The sequence below is a fragment of the Sander lucioperca genome, chromosome 6 (assembly GCF_008315115.2).
Source record: "Sander lucioperca isolate FBNREF2018 chromosome 6, SLUC_FBN_1.2, whole genome shotgun sequence".
Lineage (NCBI taxonomy): Eukaryota > Metazoa > Chordata > Actinopteri > Perciformes > Percidae > Sander > Sander lucioperca.
The window spans coordinates 3,010,302-3,034,654 of record NC_050178.1 but is presented as its reverse complement, the minus strand read 5'-3'; the positions used below and the strand labels follow the sequence as shown (position 1 = coordinate 3,034,654).

General features: G+C 40.0%; 2 protein-coding genes across 4 annotated transcripts; one reads left to right on the top strand and one right to left on the bottom strand.

The window, feature by feature from the left end:
* Positions 1 to 489: 489 nt before the first annotated feature.
* On the bottom strand, positions 490 to 4,602 carry LOC116041644 (MICOS complex subunit Mic10-like). Its single transcript, XM_031287639.2, has 4 exons — positions 4,458 to 4,602; positions 968 to 1,015; positions 756 to 865; positions 490 to 664 (listed from the first exon to the last, which is right to left on the bottom strand). Exons 1-4 carry the CDS (start codon positions 4,516 to 4,518, stop codon positions 656 to 658), a joined length of 228 nt encoding a protein of 75 aa, XP_031143499.1. The 5' UTR covers positions 4,519 to 4,602; the 3' UTR covers positions 490 to 655.
* A 3,013-nt stretch (positions 4,603 to 7,615) lies between these two features.
* Positions 7,616 to 22,191, top strand: capzb (capping actin protein of muscle Z-line subunit beta). Of its 3 annotated transcripts, XM_031287588.2 has the most exons (10): positions 7,616 to 7,885; positions 14,921 to 15,010; positions 18,178 to 18,299; positions 18,448 to 18,561; positions 18,650 to 18,791; positions 19,018 to 19,134; positions 19,227 to 19,292; positions 19,519 to 19,595; positions 20,009 to 20,110; positions 21,075 to 22,190. In XM_031287588.2, the coding sequence occupies exons 1-9, from the start codon at positions 7,883 to 7,885 to the stop codon at positions 20,100 to 20,102; spliced, it is 825 nt and encodes a 274-aa protein (XP_031143448.1). In that variant the 5' UTR covers positions 7,616 to 7,882; the 3' UTR covers positions 20,103 to 20,110; positions 21,075 to 22,190. The 3 variants fall into 3 exon arrangements, with proteins under 3 accessions (XP_031143448.1, XP_031143449.1, XP_031143450.1); XM_031287589.2 differs by lacking the exon at positions 20,009 to 20,110 and having other exon boundaries at positions 21,075 to 22,191; XM_031287590.2 differs by lacking the exons at positions 19,018 to 19,134; positions 19,227 to 19,292; positions 19,519 to 19,595; positions 20,009 to 20,110; positions 21,075 to 22,190 and adding an exon at positions 18,924 to 18,974 and having other exon boundaries at positions 18,650 to 18,845.
* Positions 22,192 to 24,353: the final 2,162 nt, after the last annotated feature.

The window sequence follows — 24,353 nt, the reverse complement described above, 5'->3', positions numbered from 1 at the left end:
ACAAGACGTAAGAGATTCTTTCTGATATGGAGAAGTGTGCTTTTTCAACTCCCTGTGAAAAAAACAGTCACGGTCACAGCAAACACACAAGTTAAAACAGGACTACAAATAATGGCATTCTGTGCAAAATGCTTGATCTAGTAAGAATCTAACCATTACGGTATTAAAAGAAACCTACATCTATAAATAAGAAAACTATATGACAAAGTCCATGTCACACAAATGTATGCAAACATAACTTTCTCTTTTAAAGTCTCTTTCAACACTAGCATTATTCTTCCATCAACTGTATTTTCTTTATTCCATCATTCTGTGCAACTTTTCATCCTCCCACTCTCTAACAGGGCTGCAGATGCTGAACCTGGCCCTCATTCCAAAACAGCAGGAGTTCGAGTCTCCCAGCTCATTAACACACAAAATTACCTCCCACCCCCAAACCACATTTCATTCTTCGCAAACATGCACACAGAGAAACAGAGAGAGAAGCAGAGAGTTTTCCAAAATCGCTTTATTAAATATACATTGACTGCCATTTGCTAAACACAATGTGGGAATCATTGGACGTTAGTGCCAGGACAGAAATGAGGAGCAAAACAACAACACCGAAATGGATGAGCGAACTTCATGGCAAATCCTGCTCATCTTTTGTCCTTAACTACTGGTCCTGTAAATGAGCACATAAAAAATCATGAAGCATGATGTATTAGTGTGTCACAAACCTCTAACAAACAATACATTTTAACCTCTGCGCTCACCTTAACCATTCTGCCATGAACCAGGTATGGTGACCTAAAGTCATGCTGGCAGTTGGCGTACCCCATGCCCAGTCCCAAACCTGAACCAAGTGAGACAGGCCACGTGCGACCTGGGGGAGAAATTCAACATTCAACCATGAATGATGTTTTAAAGTAGTGCTTAAAAAAAACAACCCTGAATTTACCAGTCTACCTTCAGAAAGAGCACTTACGTTTAAAGAGAAGGACGGAGAACACAACGCCCACAGCAAGGCCAGTTACTGCAAAAGAGGAAGACAAAAAGAAAGTAGTGTATTGGGGAGATTAAACTACACTTCCAAAAAATATTTGACTTTAGTACTGAGGTAATGTGACCATGTCGATCCAGTATAAAAACTGGCTGGCATAGCTGTAAATCTTTAGTAATGAGGTCAGCGGGGTGCCGCTATTATGTTTGATGCAAGAGTTGGTAAACAGCACAAGTTAGCAAGACATTGCTCATTAGGAAATGAGAGGGAGAGAAAAAGCAGCAAGAGAAAAAAAGAAAGAAAACAGTTAAAGGGGTGTAAGAGAGGGGGAAATGAGTCCATGCGGCACAGGGCAGAAGAGATAATAGGTCAAAGAGTGCACACATGTGCAGGTAAGCAATGTCATGACCCAGTATGGTCAAGCAGAAGGTTAGTCAGTGGCATAGAAGTTGGCTGAGTTGTTTGAAGTGCTCAGACCAGAGCGGGATCTTGAGGAGGAATGTGTTTGTGCGCTCAACTTCACCTCGCTGCAGGCCACACCACACCCAACAGCAGGCCAGCCAGCACAGAAAACACATAAAAAAAACCAGCCATTTGGGCCCCTCCGACTCTTAATTGGATTCAGGGAGCTATGCAGCATGACCGATTTGCCTGAACCAGAACCCTCAGACTGTTCTCTATCTATTACACAACTTACACATGTCAAACACGAAAACAAAAGACCCTGCACACCCATACTGTCAGTGCAGATCAACGATAAATCATTGACCTCTGCGTCCATTTCAAGCAAAGAGGTTCACCGTCTGTTGCAGCCTCAGTCTTTCTTTGGTCTTCGGCCAGAGCAGTTTTGAAGCCCCTGATTTTCCACTGACAGTAAAAGCATTGGCAAAATATGAGAGGTGATCAAGATCTCATTTTGGCATCCTTTCTCTTTGTCTGGATGTCTCAAAGGGGGTGGATTATTACAAAAACATTTGTGCTGCAGTATAATGAACTGTATAACCCACAGGCCAATAATCAGGTTTCCCCAGAAAATAAAGTCCAGAGCTGGGTAAAGGTACTGTTCTTCATTTGTTCATTATTTCAAGTATTTTTCTGGAAATGGCATCACTAAAGACATTTGTTTCAATCATATTCATTCTGTGAATTTATCTTAGAAAAAAAATGGTTTATTACTTCCTCAAGTGAAATACAATGTTTCCAAAAACAGTTGTTTCCTGTTATATAGAGGATGTTTCTGATGGTCTTCCGCCTTCAATGCACACAAAAGTTAGATTTGACTTCTCCCATTGTCTTTTTACTGTTATCACTGGCCAGTATATATTGTATTAGCTGTCTTCCTTTGTTTACAGTACATGTATATCCTTTGTAGGATATCAAAAAGTTTTACCACATAGACATGTGGCACTAAATATAAGATTTGGTGTAGAGGCATCAGAGTCAGTGACTCAGTGTCAACATGAAATAAGGGGTGTAAGGTGCACAGTTCTGAGAGCTACATATATAAAAAAAAAATATAAAGACAGATATGGTTTTATGTACAGTGTGAAGAAATGATATTGCACAGTAATGAAATTGCACAGAATTGTCAATATTATCAAAAGTAATATTAAATATTGCACAGTAGGTGAGTAGAACAGAGTCCGGGGATTGGGGGTAAGACTGTGAAGTCAGTGCATGTGTTCATGAGTTCAAAGTGGTTATGGCTTTTGGGAAGAAACTGTTCTTGAATCTGTTAGTCCTTGTTATGTGGTTGTTTATATTATGTCCCAGAATTAACCATTTGTTATATTAAAATGCTAGGAATCACACAAAATACACTTTCTTCCTGAGCAATCGTAGAAAGTTAGGACTAAAAAAACAAGCCCCTGAGCAGAACATATGCTGCAGAGTTTCTCTGGCTACCAAAGACAGCTTGGCACAGCTGGCAGTTTGTTACACAGAGTAAGCTCAAAGAAATGCCACAAAGCAGATGATTTTACTCCCGGCAACAAATATATTTCATTGTTCCAACGATGATGCCATTAAGTGTCTTTTGGGACAGATTGTTTGCCAGTCTAAGTATTTCAGTGCAGGACCAACACTGTTCCAACTAACACAGATAAACTCTGCATAAAGACCCCATGGTGATCTAGGCCTTTATTTATAGGACACCTGAAGACATGAAAGGGGAGAGAGAGGAGGAGAATGACATGCAGCAAAGGACCGCAGGCTGGAACCGAACCCGCAGCCGCTGCGCCGAGGAGCAAACCTCCGCATATGGGTGCGCGCTCCTCCAGGTGAGCCACCCAGGCGCCCGAAAGCTGCCGTTTTTGATTAAAAAGCAGTAACGTTTACATGGGTTTCGTTTATATTCCTGTTAGTAACATTACTTGTGGAGGCATACACTTAAATGTAGGCCTACATGAAATGTGCAGAATGTTTTTTACACTGGATATGGCCTTTTCTGTATACGTCCCCATCATTTTAGCTTTTCTTGGTCAGATCAAACTTATTCAGCCTACTTTAGTCACACACAACAAATGTGTCCATTCTCTCCTGTAACATGTCAGTTGTAGTGGATGACTGGGTCGGACTCAGGGCTTTCATGTGGGGAAACGGGGTACAATTCTGAACAAGAATTTTAATTTTACTCTCGAGATCCTCCGACGCCTCAGTGGCAACCAGGGTCGCCAGACGCCAGAGAGGCATTGATCAGTAGTCAGCAGTCTGTGGCAGTCTGTTGCAGTTTAAACTGCTGACAGGTAGTCACACTGTGGTGCCGCTCAGCTCGGCAAGATTGCTGACGGGTGCTGACGAGTGCCACAGATCGCCTGCCAGGGCTTGGCTGCTGCCACAGACTCGTTGATGCACTGACTACTGATCGATGCCTCAGTGGCGATCGTCAGACACTTGCCACGGAGGCATCGATGCCACTAGGAGAATCTCGGCCCTACTGGCTCTCTCCACAGTGGATCCATCTGAAAGACTTTGGGAAAACAATAACATAAGTCCTTCCAGACGGGCCTAGAGGCTATCTATCACACAGCATGCTAAGGTCATTAGTATTTATATTTATAAGACAGGATTAAATCGCCATTTTATGCTCATTCTGTCTGACAACAGAAAGAACAATATGTAAATGAGAAAGTAATTTGTGACTTCAGCTGTATTAAAACACACTATACAGAGAGTAGGAGTGGACAGAAAAGTGGTTCACCTGAGCAGAGTAATCATACGGTCCTTCCCACTCATATATTTAGCAGTGACAATGATTTAAGCATTTTCGTGTGGACAGTTTTTTATTATCTATTCAGCAGATAGCCTAATACATCCATGGTTTAACGTTACAGTTGACCTCAGTAGACTGTCAGATGTCCCGTAGAAAAGAACCTCGACTAACCTGTACCACAGCTTATTTACCATGTGTAATATGCTGCAGAATGCCTAACGACAGCGTTAAACAATTATATTGCACGTATGAAAAGACATTAACCTGTTTTCACGGCTGTATCAGCAAGACAGCGGTCCCATTTTCGCCCGTGTTCGTCTGCCATGTTTTCAGCTGTCAGGAAGCTCTGCAAAATATCGCGAGAGAAATTGAGATTCACGTGAACCCACCCCGCCACCACTACGCTCTTCTTCTTGTAGGATTCCGGCAGTGTGGTGTAGACGCCATATACTGTCTATGGTAGATTAGACACACACTGCTAGGCGATCACTATGCTACATCAAGGATTCTATTAAACCGTCTCTGGCTCCATTGGCCTACATTTATGCTATGCTCCTACGATTATTTATGCGTTATACACATAGACCGTATATGTCCATGGTTATACACCTTTTTTGCCCTTCAGTTTCTTTTTCGTTTTTTTAATCAGCTCCTAAAACAATATTTAGGCTACTTTGTGAACATCTTTGATCTTTGATTAATCAGACAACAGGGTATGTGAGTTGAGGGAACTGATCTAAACCTTCCTGTTTAGAAAGGTGCACATTATACACACTTTATTTAAATGATATGTATTGGCCCCCTCAATGTATGTTACTTTACTTTATTTCTGACTGTGAAATCATTTTAAAGTTTTAATCCTTTAGATAAAATTAATTTGCTAACTTTTCTTGCTGTCATTTTAGTAGGCTGCTCGATACATCTGACGTATCTAATAAAAGTTCTGTATAGGTATTACAACTTAATAGTTTTCACTGCTGGTGGAAGTGTGACACATCTCTCCCATATGCATAGTAGCCTATGTTATGTACAGGAAGTGATGCACATGCACAAAGTGTTGCACAAGATAATCTAGATGTGGCATATTTTGAGAAAGAACTTGAGCCACACCATCTTCTAATCAAAAATGGCTAGTTTTTCAAAAACACTCGATTTTATTCATAGTAATACTAATCGTTTGAGATTGTAGCTGCATGGATTGCTCCTCCTCTTTTGAAATTCCAGCAGACTCGATGCTAAAGTGCTGCTTTTCACTCACAGTCACTAGTGACTACAGATGTTGGAGGGGTTTACAGGCAGGTTTCCCATTTACAAACAATGAAGGATGCACATTAGCATTAGCATGAATGAATGAAGCATATTTTTACAATGTCATGATAGCTTAAATATGGAGATTTTCCAGAAATAAATTCGAAATAGGCTATATATAATAGAGAGTACACTTGCATGGGTCACTTGGTCATGCTTTTTATGACACCTTACAATAGTTAACCAATGAGAAATGGTAGATAGTCACAGTAAAAACATAAATCCAGAAAGTGGGGAGAAATTACCTTACCTTTATGGTCAATAAGTGTAGTTTTTTCATGTGATGCATAACTACAACTGTTGAACATTCAAAATCTTACTTCCGGTAGTCATTTTGAGCTATGAGAAATCATAAAAGTCATGCATTCTACCATCCAATGTCAGTTTTAATATCAAAAATAGCATTTATGAACCACCAGCCACCACAAAACCCCATTAATGATCAACAACACATTTATGTATTGTGTAAACATTTATTCAGGGTTCATACGTTTTGAAAAAAAATGGAAAAGTTATGGAATTTAAAAAATGCAAATTCCAGGCCTGGAAAGGTTTTGGAAACATAAAAAGACCCAGAAAGTTTTAGAAAGGTCATGATTTTTTTTTTAACACAGCATAATAATATGTGATTAATAAATGTATTTCACGTCGTCTTAACCTCAACGTTCTATTTGGGGCGCGATATTACGACTCCCACTATGAACCACGTACATTGTCATTCATTTTATTGTTAAACCTTTGAGAGTAAACTTTAAAGGGGTGATAGAATGATTATATAGGGTATTTTACACTGTTCCTTAAGGTCTCCTAATAGGGTATGTAACATTGGTTGGGCTGAAAATTGCCCGAATGCTAATTTATTAGGCCCTTAACTACCCTGTGAATATGGCTCTATTTGGAACAAGAGCTTTTCTTCCAAATATGGTATGCTCATGAATATTTAGATGAGCTGCGCGATGATTGGTTTGAGCGAACCCCATAGAAACACATTGGAGACGAGACAGCAGGTCTCATATTTCGACACTGCAAAGTTATACGTTGTTTGTCGGGCTATTTCGTTATTAAATTCACTTCTGAGACTTTTTTAAGCGAGAAATCAACTATATAAAGCTCAAATATGGGCCGTTTTACGAAAATTGATGGCTAATTGCAAATTTGGTAAGACGTGTTGGACTTTAGCTAGGAGCTCCACACAGTCTGACGAGAAAGTGGCAACCTCCATACCCAGTGAAAGTCACCGTTTCTCGGTTACTGGACTACCAGCTGGCTGGCTGCCAGCTGCCGGCATAACTAGAGTATATTTACAGTTTGAATTTCGTCATGCCACTTATAAAACATATACCCCAAGGTCTTATAAAGCTAACAATGGTGTCCGATTTCAATTTAATGCATTTTTGTGGACATTAGGGATTTCGTTAGCTGCTACTGTCCCTTCAATCCTATGTGTACAGATCGCGGCTAGTTAGCTTCACTTTCGGCATAATTAGAGTATATTTACTCTACGGTGCTTTGCCCGTTTTCAGAGGAAAGAGGTGTCAATGGGATTTTGAGGTTCTATGTATGTCCTAGTTACCCACTAAACTGTCATTATTCAACTATGACAAGGTAAAATCGGTTTTGCATTCTATCACCCCTTTAACACAGATTTTTATTCTTATTGTATAATGTCGACTGACATTTTCAGGAATACATAGTCATGGAAATTTGCCAAAAAGGGAAAAGTATTGTTTAAAATGTGTATGAACCCTGTTTATACAATCATTACATCTGCTTGTATACTTGCATCATTCATGCATATTGCAAATAAGGAAATATTGGAATCCATTAAACTGGACAAATATAATATATCATATAATATAAATACATTATTGTTTTGATTTGCATAATTTCTGGCATTTAAAAAATGTTAATGAAAAGAGCAGAAAATACTCTGTAAACATCACATTTATAGCAGTTTCCAGTCATCGTTTTCAAAGGAAGGATTTTTTTTTTTCCTCAATCAGTGTATTTATTTGTCTATCTACTGGCCTCTCTGAGTGCATATTTACTGCGTCTGCACCACTCCTCTCTTTCCATACTTGGCAATGCCTTTCTTGCTCCTTCGCTATTGGCTGCTGCAGAGAAAAGCCCCGTGTGACCCGGACATGCAACCGGGGACTGTTTTCTGACTGCAGCAGCCTCCTTCCTGTAGCCCGGTTGAGGAAGTGAATTTCGCTGACAGGGCTGGGTTCAGTGAGGGAGAGGCGAACAAAACATCTTCCGCGGGGGACTAAAAAACAACAAAACAACAAGAGACGAGCGGAACGATTTGTTAAACCATAGTAAAGCTAAGTTGTGCTGGTGAAATCGTGCTCCCCTGCCCCGCTGAGGCCGCCGCAGACATGGTAAGGGCCGCGGTAGAGCTTGGAGAGAGGGACGGGGTGAGAGAGTTTTGGTGGGGCTGCTAGCTACTGCTAAGCAAGCGCTAACAGCTAGGGGTGCTAAGCTAGGGTAAAGCTAGCTGTAGGTGCAGGGTGGTAACCTGAGAGCAGCAGTAGGAGGAGGAGGGGATTCTAGTGTATAAATCATCGATGCATATCTAACTTGCACTGTTTGCAAAACTTATGCGTACCGGATACGAATGAAATGGCTTGCAGCTGTTTCTTCCAGCTAGTTAGCTAGTAGCTAGCTGCTAGCAAAGCTAGATGCCCCGTATGCATAAAGTTAGCACAGGATGTTTTGGGTTTGACACAAGTTCGTAGTATGAGTGAGGAGTCCTAATATAACGTACACACACGCGCGCACACACACACAGGCTAATATAGTCAAGCGCCGGGTTGCCTGTAGCTAAAATAAGACTGCTTGCTCCTCCTATTCCTAACCATGACAAGCTGTCCACCACCTCTGTTAAGTTTTCACTGCATTGCAAGTTTAATCTTGATTTTGCCAATATTTAATCTGGGAATTGTTAATGTCTGACAACCCCTACAAGTCATACCTGCAATTATTGTTCCATTATTGGTTATTTTAGAATATTTTTTTTCATCTCTTCAGCTTATATTGCAGTAACACCACTGTAACTCGTCATGTAATGATACTTGACAAAAACTAATATATGTACTTAAAGGGCAACTATTGTATAGCATTTTCAGGATAATACTTGTATTTTGTGTTTGTACCAGAACATGTTTACATGCTTTAATTTTTTCTCATACTGTCCATGGCTGCTGCAGCTGTATTCACCCTCTGTAGGAGCGCCTGTCTCTTTATGCCCACCTCCCGAAAAAGCCCAGTCTTCTCTGATTGGCCAGCGTGATTCCTGGAATCTGCGCTGCGCTCCGCAGCCTCCACTGTTGTTTCACTAGTTGAAGCTGGAGCTACTGCAACAGAGTATGACGCGGCACTTTCTACCATCAAAAATCACAGATAAAGGCTTCTGAACCAAATACTACCCAATCGGACATGTTTCAGCAGAAATGCAACCCGAAATTGGGGAGAATTTAACAAATTATCAGCCAAGATGACATATTTTACTGCCGTTTGCATGTAGCTACTATAGTGTAGCAGTGGACACTAATAGAATAACGTTATAGCAGCGCTTTACAGTCAAAAATCGGAGATGAAGACTTTTAAACCAAATACTACATAACCGGTAATGTGACCCGGAATTGGGGAGACAGTGGCAGCCAAGATGACATATTTTACTGCCGTTAGCATGTAGCTACATGCGATAATGTAAACAACGCAGTAGCTTAAAAACGAACCACTCCAGTCCTGCCTACCTGGAGCAGATGACCAATCATAGAAGGCTGGCTTAGAGTTGATTAACACTTGGCCGAGTTTAGAAAAAACTGTTGAAACCGGAGCATTCAGAACAGTTGGAAATCTGAACGTTTTATCTCACAGGGATTTCTCTAAAATACGTTTACCTCATTATTTTAAGTTTTGGCCACGTTTAACATGAAAATCCGACATACCATTGTAAATATGACAGAAAATACGGAAAAGCATAATACGTCCACTTTAAACTATTGTAGCATAATGGAGCACCATTTTGTGCTTCCATACTGTTGTTGTAGTCGTCATTCCACATGACCTAACTTGTCTTATGCCTGAGTTGGGAAGAGCAGCTGGTTTTTCTCCGTAGTCGCCCACTCACCTCATCCATCCTGCTGGCTGAGCCTCACTGCTCTCCCCTAACCCCAGGGGTTGTTGATCTGAGCTAGTGTTTACATGGAGATAGGAGCACTGGTAAACGCAGCGTCAAGGAGTGCAGGTGTTTGACGGTGCAGACTGATTCATCAGCTGAGAGAGATTTTAAGACAGGCAAAAAGCAACTCTAAGGAAAGGAAATGGCACGGGAGACATTGCCTAGAAACTTCTGTTATGTTCAGGGTAACCCTTAAGGAAAAATGTTTATAGAAAGAGGGTTCTCTACTTTATAACATGTCATCGTCCTTTGACCAGCTAGCAACTGTATGAGTATAGTCTTTCAGGTTTATGCACTTAAGAGGAGTCCCTTCATAGATAAGCCAAGGTGAAGGGTTTTGTTGACATCTACAAGGGAAGTGAATGAAATGGGTATAACAAACACATTGCTAAAAACTATTTGCTATTGTGCTGTTGGTGATTTTGATTGATTCAATTGATTCAAACTTATTTCCAATGCAAATGCATCCCTTTTTCCCATTTGGTTTTGGATGAGTAGGCACATTGTTCGTCTTATTTCTTTATTCTTCATAGCCCCATTTCTGTTTGTTATGGACATTAGTGCACTTATCATGTCAGGATCTATCTCTGGGCCTTCATACCAATAGTAACGTTTGTAATGATATGTTGAAAGTGATCACTCAGAATTTAAGTTGGTCTAGGTTGGTAAAATCAGTTTTACAACACTGATGTTAACTTAAATTCAGGTGCCATAGAAGTGACTTTGATAGCATTGTTTGCTCAGATGAAAATGATTGATTGTGCCATACCCAGTTACCTGCTTACCCTTGTGGCATAGCCAGTTACCTGCATACCCTTCACGGCAGCTGGATTCTCACAAGATTACGCGGAAATCCATCTTGTCAGGCTTCAAGTAATGCGTTTGTGTCCGAGCAACCGTGGCTCGGACCAATCAACATCCAGTTAGGAGCTATTAGCAGATACGGGCATGGTTTAGGTGTGTGTAGTCTCTCATTGCCAGACCTATCTCTACAGCGCTGTCAGTGCTGGAGCATGGTCTGGCTGAACCGCTTACCTATTTTGGGGTAGGGGAAAAAAATGCTCTGGCTTGATGAAGTATTTCTTTAACCATCTTTTTTTTCTTTTGTTTGTATTTTATTACCACCTTAAAAATATATCAAGGGTTAAAGGACTTATGTCTCAGCAGGATTTGGAAAAACGTGTCCATGCTTTTATCTTCAGTAGACTTGACTATTGTAACGGTGTCTTTACAGGTCTCCCTAAAAAATCAATCAGACAGCTGCAGCTGATTCAGAACGCTGCTGCTCGAGTCCTCAGTAAGACCAAGAAAGTGGATCACATCACTCCAGTTCTGAAGTCTTTACACTGGCTTCTAGTGCCTCAAAGAATTGATTTCAAAATACTTTTGCTGGTTTATAAATCACTAAACGGTTTAGGGCCAAAATACATTTCTGATCTGCTGCATCACTATGAACCACCCAGACCTCTCAGGTCGTCTGGGACAGGTCTGCTTGTTGTCTCCAGAGTCAGAACTAAACAGGGGGAAGCAGCATTCAGTTTTTATGCTCCACATATCTGGAACAAACTCTCAGAAAACTGCAGGTCCGCAGCAACTCTGTTCTTTTAAATCAAAGCTAAAGACCTATCTTTTTGATGTTGCCTTTCTTTAAATAACTGTTATACTGAAGTTGTATTGATGACACTGTATGACATTCTATAACTGCTCTTTAATGTTTAATTTCTTATACTGCACTGTAACTTTTATTTGTGTATTTTATCTCTCAGTTCTTTAATTTCTTATACTGCACTGTCAATTTTATTCTTGTCTTTTATCTAGTGGTATTTTTGAACAGATAACGGACATATTTCTGAGAATTTCTACAACGTGGGTGTGACATAGATTAAAAACAGGATTTAGAGGAGGAAGAGAAAAAAAATTTCCTCCGGCTATGAGAGCTATGCGAAAGCCTCAAATACAGATAACGGACATATTTCTGAAATATTACCTCTCAAAAAACACGGGTGTGACAATAGATTATCCATACAAGGACCACGTCTGTGAACTGGTCAGATTTAGTCTGTGAACTAGGTCAATAAGAAAGACAACGTCTGTGAACTTGTCAGATATTTCTGTGAACTTATCAAGAGACAGACTGTGAACTGTCCCGGATTTAGCAAGGTTTACTGAGATTAAACTAAGCGACGGCTACATCGTAGTGAAAAGTAGAACTACTGCAATCTTGTAATGGGTAACGAAAACACCAAGTAACCGGAGACTAAAGGACCTGTGGTCGGAGAAATGTTTATTTTTAAAAAATTTTAATCATTTTTACCTGCTCTTTAATGTTTTATGTAAAGCACTTTGAATTGCCCTGTTGCTGAAATGTGCTACACAAATAAAGCTGCCTTGCCTTTAAACCAATCACAACTGCCCTGGGTGGTGCTAAGCCCCGGATGCAGCAAAGATGCCCTCGCAAAATAGATGGCGGAGATAGCGGAAAAGGAGAGACATTAAGTGCCGAATGTCAGGCTTTCCCAGCAATGAAGCCAGATTAAGATATGTGTGACAAGCACAACTCTTTGTTCAAAACAACAATGGCGAACATGTTAGACAGATGGTTCTCAGTACATAACCAAACAAGCCTCCGTAAACAACTCAAACATGTAACCAAAAAAAGGATTGGCTACAGACAGTCTCATGCTGTATTGAAGACTCAAATTTATTTGGGGGTCATTGGTTTTGTAGTCTGTGATGATAGTGAGCTTTTGAGTGTTTGTTTGTTACACAAAAGACACACTTTACACTATTTCTGACCTATCTACAAAACCTACCTTCAGTTCTATGAACATGTGCTATGAATCTTTTAGCTTGTTCTTGCGATTCAAAACACAAGTGACCACTGGGTGGGAAGTCGGTGAGGGATCTTGTCACTGCAATACTGACACCTTCTGGTTAAAAACAAAACGCCACTTGTTCCAAGAGCATGATCAAGAGTCTTGTAAACATATCTTTTACTTATCAACTTGTCATCGTTGATTCCAAATGAAAAAGGTACTTCACTGTCTTTACTGCCAACTGGTGCTGTCAGTTAAACTTGTTATTAACGGCGTTAACGCAAACCCATTTTAACGGCGTCAATTTTTTTATCGCGAGATTAACGTACTTTTTGACCTAGCAAACTTTTGTAGTTTTTTTCACATGCTGTTGCAACAACTAGTAACGTAAGAAAAACTACAACACCACACCGGATCTAGCTAGACCGGAAACAAAACAACAGACACACTTGTTTGGGCTTGCGAGCCGGCCAAACAGTAGTACATACCTGCAAACTAGTCGCTTTTTGGTGAAAATCACCGCTTTGAATGGGAAATGTTATCCACGTAAATTGTGTAGATCCGAGGAGTTTTTATTTGGGCGGGGTGGGTCCGAGACCCGGTGCTAATATGGCACCGGTGCCTTAGCGACCGTTATCTACTGGATTTCGGTGCCTTATTTAGGTGCCACTTAAATGCCTGCGCTTCTCTCTGATGCTCCGAAAACGGACGTTAGAGGGAACTGAAACATCGCCGCACAGGATGCTAGTTAACACTACATTTAGCAGCAGCTAACGTTAACCTACTGTTAGCCAGCAGCTGGAGTAAACACGGTTAAAATGCTGACAGCTAAACGGTGTAAAGTGTGACTGTATTTCACTGTAGAGGATTCTAACACCAGACTGTAGCTGCCGTTGTAGCTGGCAAACACAGACTCAGCCTTGCCAGCCTCGTGGTGCATTCAATGTTATTGTAAAATACCCTTTTCCCATCCAGTGGTTGTTTTCGCCATTTTGTGCTCCTTTTTTTATTTTTTAGATCAACTTTTTATTGTTTTATATTTTTGAACAGACAAATACAATTGAACAAGGTGCTTGTTTTTTAAATATATATATCTCTCTCTCGGTTCAGGCACCATTTTAAAAGTATCGTATTATGTTGATAAGAGCATTAAAATGAGGAAAAAATAATGGGACAAAAAGAAATCAAGGGACATTTAGAATAGAGAAAAATGTGCGATTAATTCCGAGTTAACTATGACATTAATGCGATTAAATATTTTAATCGTTTGACAGCACTACTTCCAACATATAAAACCTATCTATAAAATGAAAGTTTGGCCTGAATGATAGTTGTGTTGCAACTGACATTTACCTGTTTGTAGTTCACCTGAGTGAAAATGCTTCTCTGCCACACGACCTGCTGCTGTTTGACGATAAGCTGATAGCAATTCCACGTCATATGTGCTGCCTAATGTGCCACCTGTGCTCCATGACACAGGTCTCACAGCCACAGTCAAATGAAGCGCATCATTTGACAGCTGATGAACAATATCTGCACTGACATCACTTATTTGGATATGGTCAGCCGTGCCACATGTTTGAAAGTTTTACCCTCCCGACAGTTTTTTGCATTGTGCTATTCAATTTGGTCAATCTTTTGACTATTTGGCGTCCCAATGGCAATTATTAATTAAGTTTTTGCTCTGCAAATTCTCACATGACAAATCATGAGTGCTGTCTGTAGTCTCACACTGCAAGCAGAGTTTGCTTTCAGAGGTGGGAATATTTTCTGCACAGCAACTCCTTTCATAGCCTCATACAGAATGTAGCAGGCCTTTATCAGTGTGCTGCTTTGGAGACGTGAAGGAGCTTGGAGAAGTCTTTTTTTTTTTTTTTTTATATAGAGCATACCAATAATGAGTACTAATCCAATATAGTTCCCTACATAAAATAGCCGCAAAGTGTGCACTAATAGAGAGCCTGCTTTAAATCTAGTGATTTTTTAAAGTTATGCTTTTTACATAACCTCTTTTTATCTGCATTTTCTTTTAGTGTGTGGTTAATTGTCTCTTTCTATCTAAATAGCAATTTTATATCAGTTATATTGCCTCACAAATAACATAATGTATATTATTTGGTACAAATGAAATGTTTGCCAGAACAGTATGTTGGTGCACTGTCATCACATACATTTTTATTTTAAGATTTGTAAAACAAAAAATGTGTGGATAATATTTGGAGCTAAATTACATTCTTTCATACTTTTCTTTTTTTATGTTGAATTGTAACTTGTTTTGTTAGTAAATGAGATGAAAACGTTTCACATTGAAACATACCATCATACAGTTACAATTAGCTTATGTAAATCTTTGAACTGATGTGTTTAACTATAATCTGATAATACAGTGTAAAGTGTGGTCTTTTTGTTTTCAGAATGACCAGCAGCTGGACTGTGCCCTGGACCTGATGAGGCGTCTGCCTCCTCAGCAGATTGAGAAGAACCTCAGTGACCTCATTGACCTGGTGAGTTACTGTCTTTGCTTTATCCTGTCAGATTTCTTTACAGGTAAAAACACACACAGGGTGTTGGCTATGTCCCCTCCAGACATGTTTTGAGAAATTTAAAAATACTCTGTTTTGAATAATAGTTTGTGTCTGATGTGGTTTTTCCACAAAAATGTTCAGTTACCTTGTTAATAATTAAAAAAAGCTTCATTGAAAAATCCAGAATAAATATGCAATGTTCAAATTAAGGGATTAACTGGTGGAGACAAGTACTCGGTTTCCACCTGGTAGTAAAATCCGATCTGAGTGATCGGATCACAAATGTATAACTCTAAAGACTCACAGGACGCATTGAGATCTGATCATTGAAACACAATTCGGAGGTGGTCTAGGCCACACATGTCTACATTCTAATAGCAGAGAGAAGAAGAATGTGTCCTGGGCCACATTTAGGACCGCTAACTCAACTGCGAGCGGAACTACATACTTATTCAAAGTATCTTTCATGTCACAGAAACCACTGAGAGTGAATCGTGTGTTTTGGATGTTATTATCATACCGTTGGTGATGTGTCGCTGTTTTTGTTTCTGTGCTGCCTGCTCTTATATCTCCGGCTGTCTGGAGCTCTCTGCTGCGCTGTTGATTGGAAAAGGCAGCCGCCGGTATACAATAATGTTATTTTTAGATTCATAAAACTTCCCTGAATTCACCAATATGTAGGATATTACTACAGACATTCCTGCTATAATGACTTCTCCTTTTGTTATCTAAGTATGTATATGTATATGTAAGTCTCGCATTGCCAGACCATCTCCAGCGCTGTGTTAGCTCCGGAGAAAGTCTGAGCTAAGCAAAAGCAACAACCGTAAAACGGTTTCATTTTCTATAAATTCTTCACAATAAAAGTCCCGTTATTTTGTTGTTTAAATGCTTTTATTATGAAATGGAAAAATCAGGAAATGTTGGGGCTTTATCAGCAGTAACACGACTCCTATAAGTGAACATAAAAGTAAAATAAAGCAGATATAATATAGAAAGTAAATTTCAAACCACAGAGATTCAGTTAGAAGCTACAAACGTACTGAGAGCTGAACACAGACTTTTAAAAACGTCTTTCTCTCCTGCACAAGCCCTGCCACCCGTTATCCTTATGTCGGCACACAGACAGGCTGTAGGCAGCGCTTTTACAAGTAATCACAGATTACAGATTAATACACGTTTCTAATGTATGATTTATGTGAAAGTAATAACTGACATTTATAAACACACACACACTCACACATAACCAGCCTATATGCAAATGGAAATGATGTAGTGTTTATTTGCATATTGAGCGGGGAAGTGAGATCCGAATACAAGTGGTCACTCGGGACGCATTTGGAGACACATTCTACTGCCAGGTGGGAACACGCGTACCTATAGCTGTCCACTTGTGATCCGATCCCTCAGATCCGATTTTAAAACCAGGTCGGATCAGGGCCAAGATGTCTCCTACTTTACTGAAAAGTCACTATGTGCACTGGAGGTTTCAAGTTTCCACGTCACACTTCTGTAGGTTGGATATTGGACCGCAATTGGCTTCCAAGCTATTTGTGATATCACAAAATCCTGCTCGTACACGTCTTCTTATTTTTTTTGATTGATCGATTTCTTTATTTTCGTGTCATACAAAGTGCTTATTGGTTTACAAGACAACAAAATTTCCGTTGCAGTGTTCATTACATTTCACTTAATTTCAAGATTATAGGTTATTTTACAGCTCGGTCTTAAACAAGATATTCTGTCTTTTCTCCCAATACTGAGCACAGAGATATCCCTATTTTCATGTAGTTTAAGCAAACTAAAGAGTGATACACTTTTTAAAATGGATAGCACCTTGGGAATCAATAACACAATTTTGAGTGGAGGAGGACTTTAAACGCAATTTGAATATAATTCTGTTTAGTTTATTCCAAAATTGTCAGTCCCTCTGTCATACAGTCTTATAGATAACTCAGCAGTCTAGAAGGAGCGGTTGATAGACAACTCAGATTGTTGTTTTATACCATGCAATTACGACAGTTGCAGCAGTTGACGCTGTGTCATCTGGGTAACTGGGCAACATTTGAATAACTTTAAATTTCTGCCTGTAAATTAATAATTTGTTTCCTTCATACAGTTTTCTGTTTAAAAATGAGCCTTTTTATTCTGAAATTGTTAGACCTGTACTGTAGATTTTAACATAGCAGTGCCAGCTGATTCCAACAAATTAAACTAAATTGGACACAAATCAAATCGCACTTTTACCAGTGTTTGCATGGCACCTTGTTTTGTGGGCATATGCATTCCTTTCCACCTAGACCCCCACCTGCTCACCTTCCTCTTCCCTCACCTTTAACCTCCCTCCCCCTGTGCATCGACACTCTCCTCACCCATTTCACTGTGTCTGGTTGTTAGCGATTATTATTGCAGCTGTCAATCACCTCCACTGCCAGGCACCTTTTGGCTTCACCATCTCTGCTCAAACTCTTCCTGGTGACTCAGAATCACCTGCAATCTCCTCCTTTCTTTCCTGTTTCCCACACCTCTCTTGTCTCCATTTTCTCCCCACTCTTCCCACTGGGATTTGTCTCCCTCCTTTGTCTCTCCCAGTCTGGTGTGTGTGTGTGTGTGTGTGTGTGTGTGTGTGTGTGTTCAGGGGTGTGGGGGATTTTTTAGGGAAACAGGGCCTCCTTTGTGTCTATACTATGATGTAGGAGGACATAGAGAGGGAAGTCCATGTCAGTCTGTGAGAAGTAATTTGTACAACCTTATCCTCTAGATATTATGTTTCCCATTGATATTTTATTCCAGCTCCACTCAGTAACCTCTGATATTAAGTGAAGCTGGAATGTGAAAGACAAGAACTTTCAGTTCATTATTTTTGACCAAAATGAGAGTCAAATACAAGGCTACTCTTTGTTTTTGCTGTCTAGTCCATTTCTCCAGTCCTTTTATAAGTTGGCATCTCTTACAGGACATCTGAATAGACAAAATAGCTTGTTCTTATGTCTCCTGCTTACACAGACAAACAGAACACTTTTAATAAGATGAGGAGTTGAACTTTGTTACAAAATTTAGCAGAACTTTCTGCAGCTGAGCACATCGAAGTGTCTGTGCTGAAGAAAACATTGTGTTAATGTTTTGAGCTCTGTATTTGCATCCAGGTGCCCAGTCTGTGTGAGGACCTCCTCTCCTCTGTGGACCAGCCCCTGAAGATTGCCCGGGACAAGGTGGTGGGGAAAGACTATCTGCTCTGTGATTACAACCGAGACGGCGACTCCTACAGGTTGAGTTTAAAACTGCACTTCAGTCATGGACAAGGAGCATCAACTACATTATGATCTGTCATTGAAAAAGAGACCAAAGACAGTGGCTGAAACTAACATTGTAGCTGGCTTTTAATGGTTTTTTTTATGTCCTTTCTAATACATCAGATCCCCGTGGAGTAATAAGTATGAACCTCCAATTGAAGATGGTGCAATGCCTTCAGCTCGCCTGAGGAAACTCGAGGTTGAAGCCAATAACGCCTTCGACCAGTACAGAGACCTGTGAGTACCAGTGAAGTAATCTCATGGGGAGTTTTTAATAAACGGTCAGCGTTGCCCTCTTGTGACCTCTGATATCTGTGTTTTTCAGGTACTTTGAGGGTGGCGTGTCCTCTGTGTACCTCTGGGACTTGGATCATGGCTTCGCTGGAGTTATTCTCATCAAGAAGGCCGGGGATGGGTCCAAGAAGATCAAAGGGTGCTGGGACTCCATCCATGTGGTGGAGGTGCAGGTGAGAATCGGCTCATATGAAATAGGTAGACATTTGCTCCTGCCCAGTCTTTTTGTTTTCAAGTCAGGACAGGCAAAGACAAAACCTGTGCATGGAATTTGCAGGTGGTTTGTTAACATCAGTGACATGCAGGAGAGGCACCATCATAAAAAAAGCGATGCCGTGTAAAACTTCCAAATTTAGTCTGCAGTATTGTCATTGCTTGTTGCATCTGTTGTGCGAGCAGGAGAAGTCCAGCGGTCGTACTGCTCACTACAAACTCACCTCCACCGTCATGCTGTGGCTCCAGACAACCAAGACCGGCTCCGGTACCATGAACCTGGGCGGCAGCCTTACAAGACAGGTATGGTGTTAAACTAAATGGAAAACCACTGCTGACACGTCCAGCCTTTCTGTAGTCATCCATGAACCCGATTCGTTTTTATCTTTTCACAGATGGAAAAAGATGAGACAGTTGGAGAGTCCTCACCCCACATTGCCAACATTGGCCGCCTTGTCGAAGTCAGTGTTACGGCTAATATCCTGCTTGTTTAACTTTTTTTTGACTGCCTACCTAAAAGTCCTTTGCTTCAGTCACATAGCCTAGCCAGTGTTACTGTGCATCATGTTCAGCACACTTAGCCCCCTCCATATCTAGTCAATAGAGTTATTGTCTACAAATGGTGTCGTTGACAACCGGAAAAAATGGGCTGACTAAAAGTTAAGAATGTCTTGATTTTTGTTCCAGGATATGGAGAACAAGATTCGCTCCACGCTGAATGAAATCTATTTTGGGAAGACCAAGGACATTGTCAACGGTCTAAGGTAATACTACATGAGTTGTTTGATGACTTGGATCACCCTCTCTCCTTTTTACAGCACTTCCAGCCAGCAGGGTCTGCAGAAACTATTGTTTTAAGTATACCAGTCTCACTGAGAGCAGAGTTGGTTTACTTCTGTGTTGAACTGTTCAATAGATCATTTCTTACATCTTTTGTCAATTTCTGTCATTTCCTATCCAACATTTTATTAAAAGGTACCTTTGCTGTTCATTATTTCTGTATTCACATCACCTCCTGCTTCTCCTATCCCTCTCCTCAACCTCTCCTATGATCTGTTTTTGTTTATTGCCTTTCGTCCTACATTTCTGCTGCCATTCTTTTCACTGTCTTTCCTTTTTCCTGCCAAATCCCCCCCTGTCACCTCTCCTCCCCTGCTGTCTCTCCTCTGTGCTCCAGATCTATTGAGTCTTTGCCTGATAACCAAAAGTACCGACAGCTCCAAAAGGAGCTGTCGCAGGTCCTCACCCAGCGTCAGATCTTCATTGACTAGGGTCAGAGGTACAACCTGGCATGGAGAAGTGTGTTTGTGTTTGCGTGTGTGTGTATTAGTGCGCATTGGTGAGTAGAAAAATGTAAAGTAAAATGTTGCTTACTGCTCTGTCCACGGTGCTCCTCTCTGGAGCTCCCTCTCAGATGTCCCATGGTACTTTAAAGGAAGGAAGCAGGCAAGGTTCAAATAATAAATTACTTCAGACATATCTTTGATATTTCCATACAAGGACTTTTATTTCCTGAGGGAAAAAAACAACCTGGACGGTGCCTTCTTAAACAAAGCATTAACATTTTTTGACCAGTTCAATTTCATATCAATATGAACCCCCAGATATTTGTAAGATGAAACATTTTCAACCTGCTGATTTGTGGTGAGAATTTGTAATGCCCCCTTTTCTTTTTTGGAAGTCAATAACTAGCTCCTTCGTCTCACTAATATTAAGATTCAGGTAATTAGCGTCACACCAGCTATCTCCTTGGGATCATGTTTATGTAATTAAGAAATGGCTAATCTACAAAGTTACTGTAAGCAAATATTTAAGTATTAGAAAAATCTGATTATGTATTCATCCCTCTGTTTAACTGTAATACATTCAGTAACTCAAATAGATTAAAGCAAATAGAGTGAAGATTTTAATTTCACTTAATTATGCATCCTAAAAAAACTTCATAGTTCACTGCACGACAACAAATAACTAACTTGGTTTTTACTTGCCTGAAATGAATGTGTGCAGTGTGTATACATTTAGTGAGTGATAATGCATATTTTTGACCATCTTCTTTCCACAGAGGAGTTGGAATGTGATGTCTGTCTAACAAATAGATTCACTTCCTCAGCTTTTCTCTTGAACTTATAGACTGTTTCTGGCTTGTTTTGAGAACCTTTTCCAGTCTCTCTTTCACTGTTTTCATGTTGATCTTGCACACACTGATTGTCTCCCCTTTCTTTGTGTCCCCCCCACCCACACAGGAGTGTTCAGACTCTGGCTGACAAGTCAAAGCAGGAGGCTCTGAAGGTCGACCTGATGGAGGCACTCAAACGCAAACAAAACAGCTAGAGTTGTTACTGTTTTTTTTTTTTTTTCTTTTCTGTCTCTCTCACTCTTTTCGCCTCATCTCCATCTTTTCTCTGTTTCTTTACGTCGCTCCCTCCACACCTGTTTCAGTGCTGCACTCTTGTTTATTTGTGGAATAACAAAAAAAAGGAGAAAATGCTTAGCTTTTAATTATTTTTTTTTTCTGTCTGGTTTTGTTTTCATGCATCTCATTTGCCATGAAGCCATTCACTCACGCTCCCTCTGTCTCGCTTCACCCCTATCTTCTCTCTTCTCTCCAATGTAATGAATATAATGATAGTATTACCACGGTTAATGATAATCTTACAGTGTGAGGGTCATCGTAGTAATAATCCCTGATGTTCTCACAGCTGATGTATCTTCGGTCAATTTCAAACGAGCAATTTTGGCCCGGCTCTTCCTCTGTGTCGAGGAAACGGGCACAGACTGCTGTAGGTGATGTAGGCTCGATGGGGCTGTCATTATTATGTTCATCAAATTTTTTTTCAAGCACCTACTTTTGTCTATGACACCCCCCCCCCTCCCCCTGATATATTTGTATAAAATTATTAATGTTGGTATATAACTCATTCTTCTGGATAAACGGTGTGAACAGCAGGGCGGCCTTCGGTTTGTGTTAGGTTTTTACACTTTATTCCACTCTGTCCTCATGCATGTAAAGCCTGTGTGGAGCTGAGTGGAAATGTAGACTTATCAAACATGGGGATGGACTGTTATAATCACTGGGTGATTACACCCACGTTGTTTAAACACACACACACACAACACACACACTGTATAACATGACAGTTTGCCTCCCCTCTGTTCAGCTTATTCAACTTTTCTCTCTCCTCACCTACTATGTCTTTGTTGGGGGTCACAGTTTGTCTTTGTGTCTCAGTGGAAACCTTTGACTGTTTCCATTTTGGAGGGGAATCTTTTTGTTGTATTTTTGTTTTGTTTTATTTTGTAAAGCTTATGATTCATATTGTATTAGAGCCTCCAGCAACAATAAAAACAGTAAAAAGCTGCTCTTATTCTTTTATTCTTCATTTCTTATTGAGGTGAGGCACTGCAATGATAGTTGACAAAATAACTACATTACCATTGCAAACACTGATATTCAGCAGAATATAATCATTTAATACATTGCTTATAACACACTATAATGTAGCAAAAGGGCACTCAGACCCGCCAAGACATGCCCTATCTGACAATGTTGATGCAGGGAATTTTCTCAGTCGGGAACTCCTTTTTCAGATTATTCCGACACCACATGAATGCCCCATCTCGCAATGTTAATGCATTTTCTCCTAGGCCTATGCCATGCTGCACCACTTTCACTTCCACTGAGTTTATGAAAATCGTGCCAGTAGTTTTTCCGTAATCCTGCTGACAGACAGACAGGAGCCGAAAACATAACCTCCTTGGCAGAGGTAATATAATACCATACATTAATAAGCTATCTAAAATGTATTCTACTATATCTAGTGTGTACATTTAAATGTGTTATAACGTTAACGTTTATTTTAAATGTATAATACACGATACTGTATTTTTCACTACGCTGAAGTTGGCTTCCGATTCGGCGGTTAAGGGGAAACTTAAGCTGAAGTCAGCTTCCGATTCACAGCATCCGATTCAGAAGTACAAAAGCATTGTATTTCTTTTATATGGGGACACTTTTTGAAAATAAGTCATTGGGTTTTAAGGTATTTTGTGGCTTGATTGTAAACAACTTAAAAATAAATACATGGTTTTAAAGAAGAATATTTTGGTCAATTTAGTCAGCTTTTCATTGAATCAAGAGAAACGCTGAAAAGAAGGATAATGGTACAGTCTCCATGCTACACTAATGATAGTATTAAGGCTTTCCTCTGTGTACATGTCCTCTACGAGTATAATTGGCTGTATTATTTGTGTCCCCTTCAAAAATTGCTCTTCTGAAATGTTATGTTTATTGTCGTATCGGTTCTGGACTGTTCAAGGGTGTCACCACGGCAACGTGCTGTGTTATCGCTATAACATTCTGCGGACTGGGACACTAGTGGGACTGCCGGGCTGTGCGTTTCTCAGCAGGCCAAACTCCCCCAACCTACCCCCTCCCCAGTCCCACGCCTTCGCCGCTAAATGTGCAACTGTACATTTATGTTATGTTCAGCAGTGCAAATGTACTGCTTGTGTGCTATGTGCTGAGGTGTTTTTTCCTGTTCCCACACTGTTCTTATCTTTATGAGGATAGTCTGAGAGTTGCTTTTTTTTCCCTCTCCTCTCCTTCATGTCATGCTGTATCTGTCCCTGCTATGTTATGTTATGTATGTGATTATTATTATTATTCAGTCAACTAATAAGCAAAATACCAGTGCAACAGTGCAAATATACTGTTTGCGTGCTTTAAATGTGCTCCTGCAAGAGTTGTGTTGAATGTTTTGGATGTAAAGCGCTTTGAGCTGCACTCTGTGTATGAAAGGCGCTATACAAATAAAGCTATGATATGATGATGATGATGATTGTCCCCCCCCTACTGTTAGATCAGATTTACGCCCATGTTGAAAGCGTGTTAGTCATTAAGGTAAATTATTATTAATTATGTCTAAAACACACTTTTAGTTTTGTGAAAGCTTTATTGTAATTATGAGAACACAATAAAGGTAGATTTCACAGTTTTTTTCAAATGTAGACCACATTAGACCAGGTCCAGATCCCAAACCACTACACCTTGACTTGTCAAATCTGGACTAAATTATCCCAGAGAGGCTAAAGATTCTTAAAAAAAACAGTTTCAGATTTGTGAAAGCTTTATACTATTTGTGAAAATGCAATAAAGGGAGATTTCACAGTTTTTTCTTTTATGTAGACCACATTGGACTAGGTCCAGATCCAAAACCACTATACCTAGACTTTTCAAATCTGGACTAAATTATAAATTGTGGTTTTGGATCTGGACTCACAAATGAATGAAACTGTGTTTGTAAGAATCTTTAGCCTCTCTGGGATAATTTAGTCCAGATTTGACAACTCAAAGTGTAGTGGTTTTGGATCTGGACCTGGTCTAATATGTGGTCTACCTTTGAAGAAAAAAAAAACCCTGTGAAATCTCCCTTTATTGCGTTCTCATAAAGACAATAAAGCTTTCACAAATCTAAAAGTGTGTTTTAGACATAACATTTACCTTAATAACTAACACGCTTTCA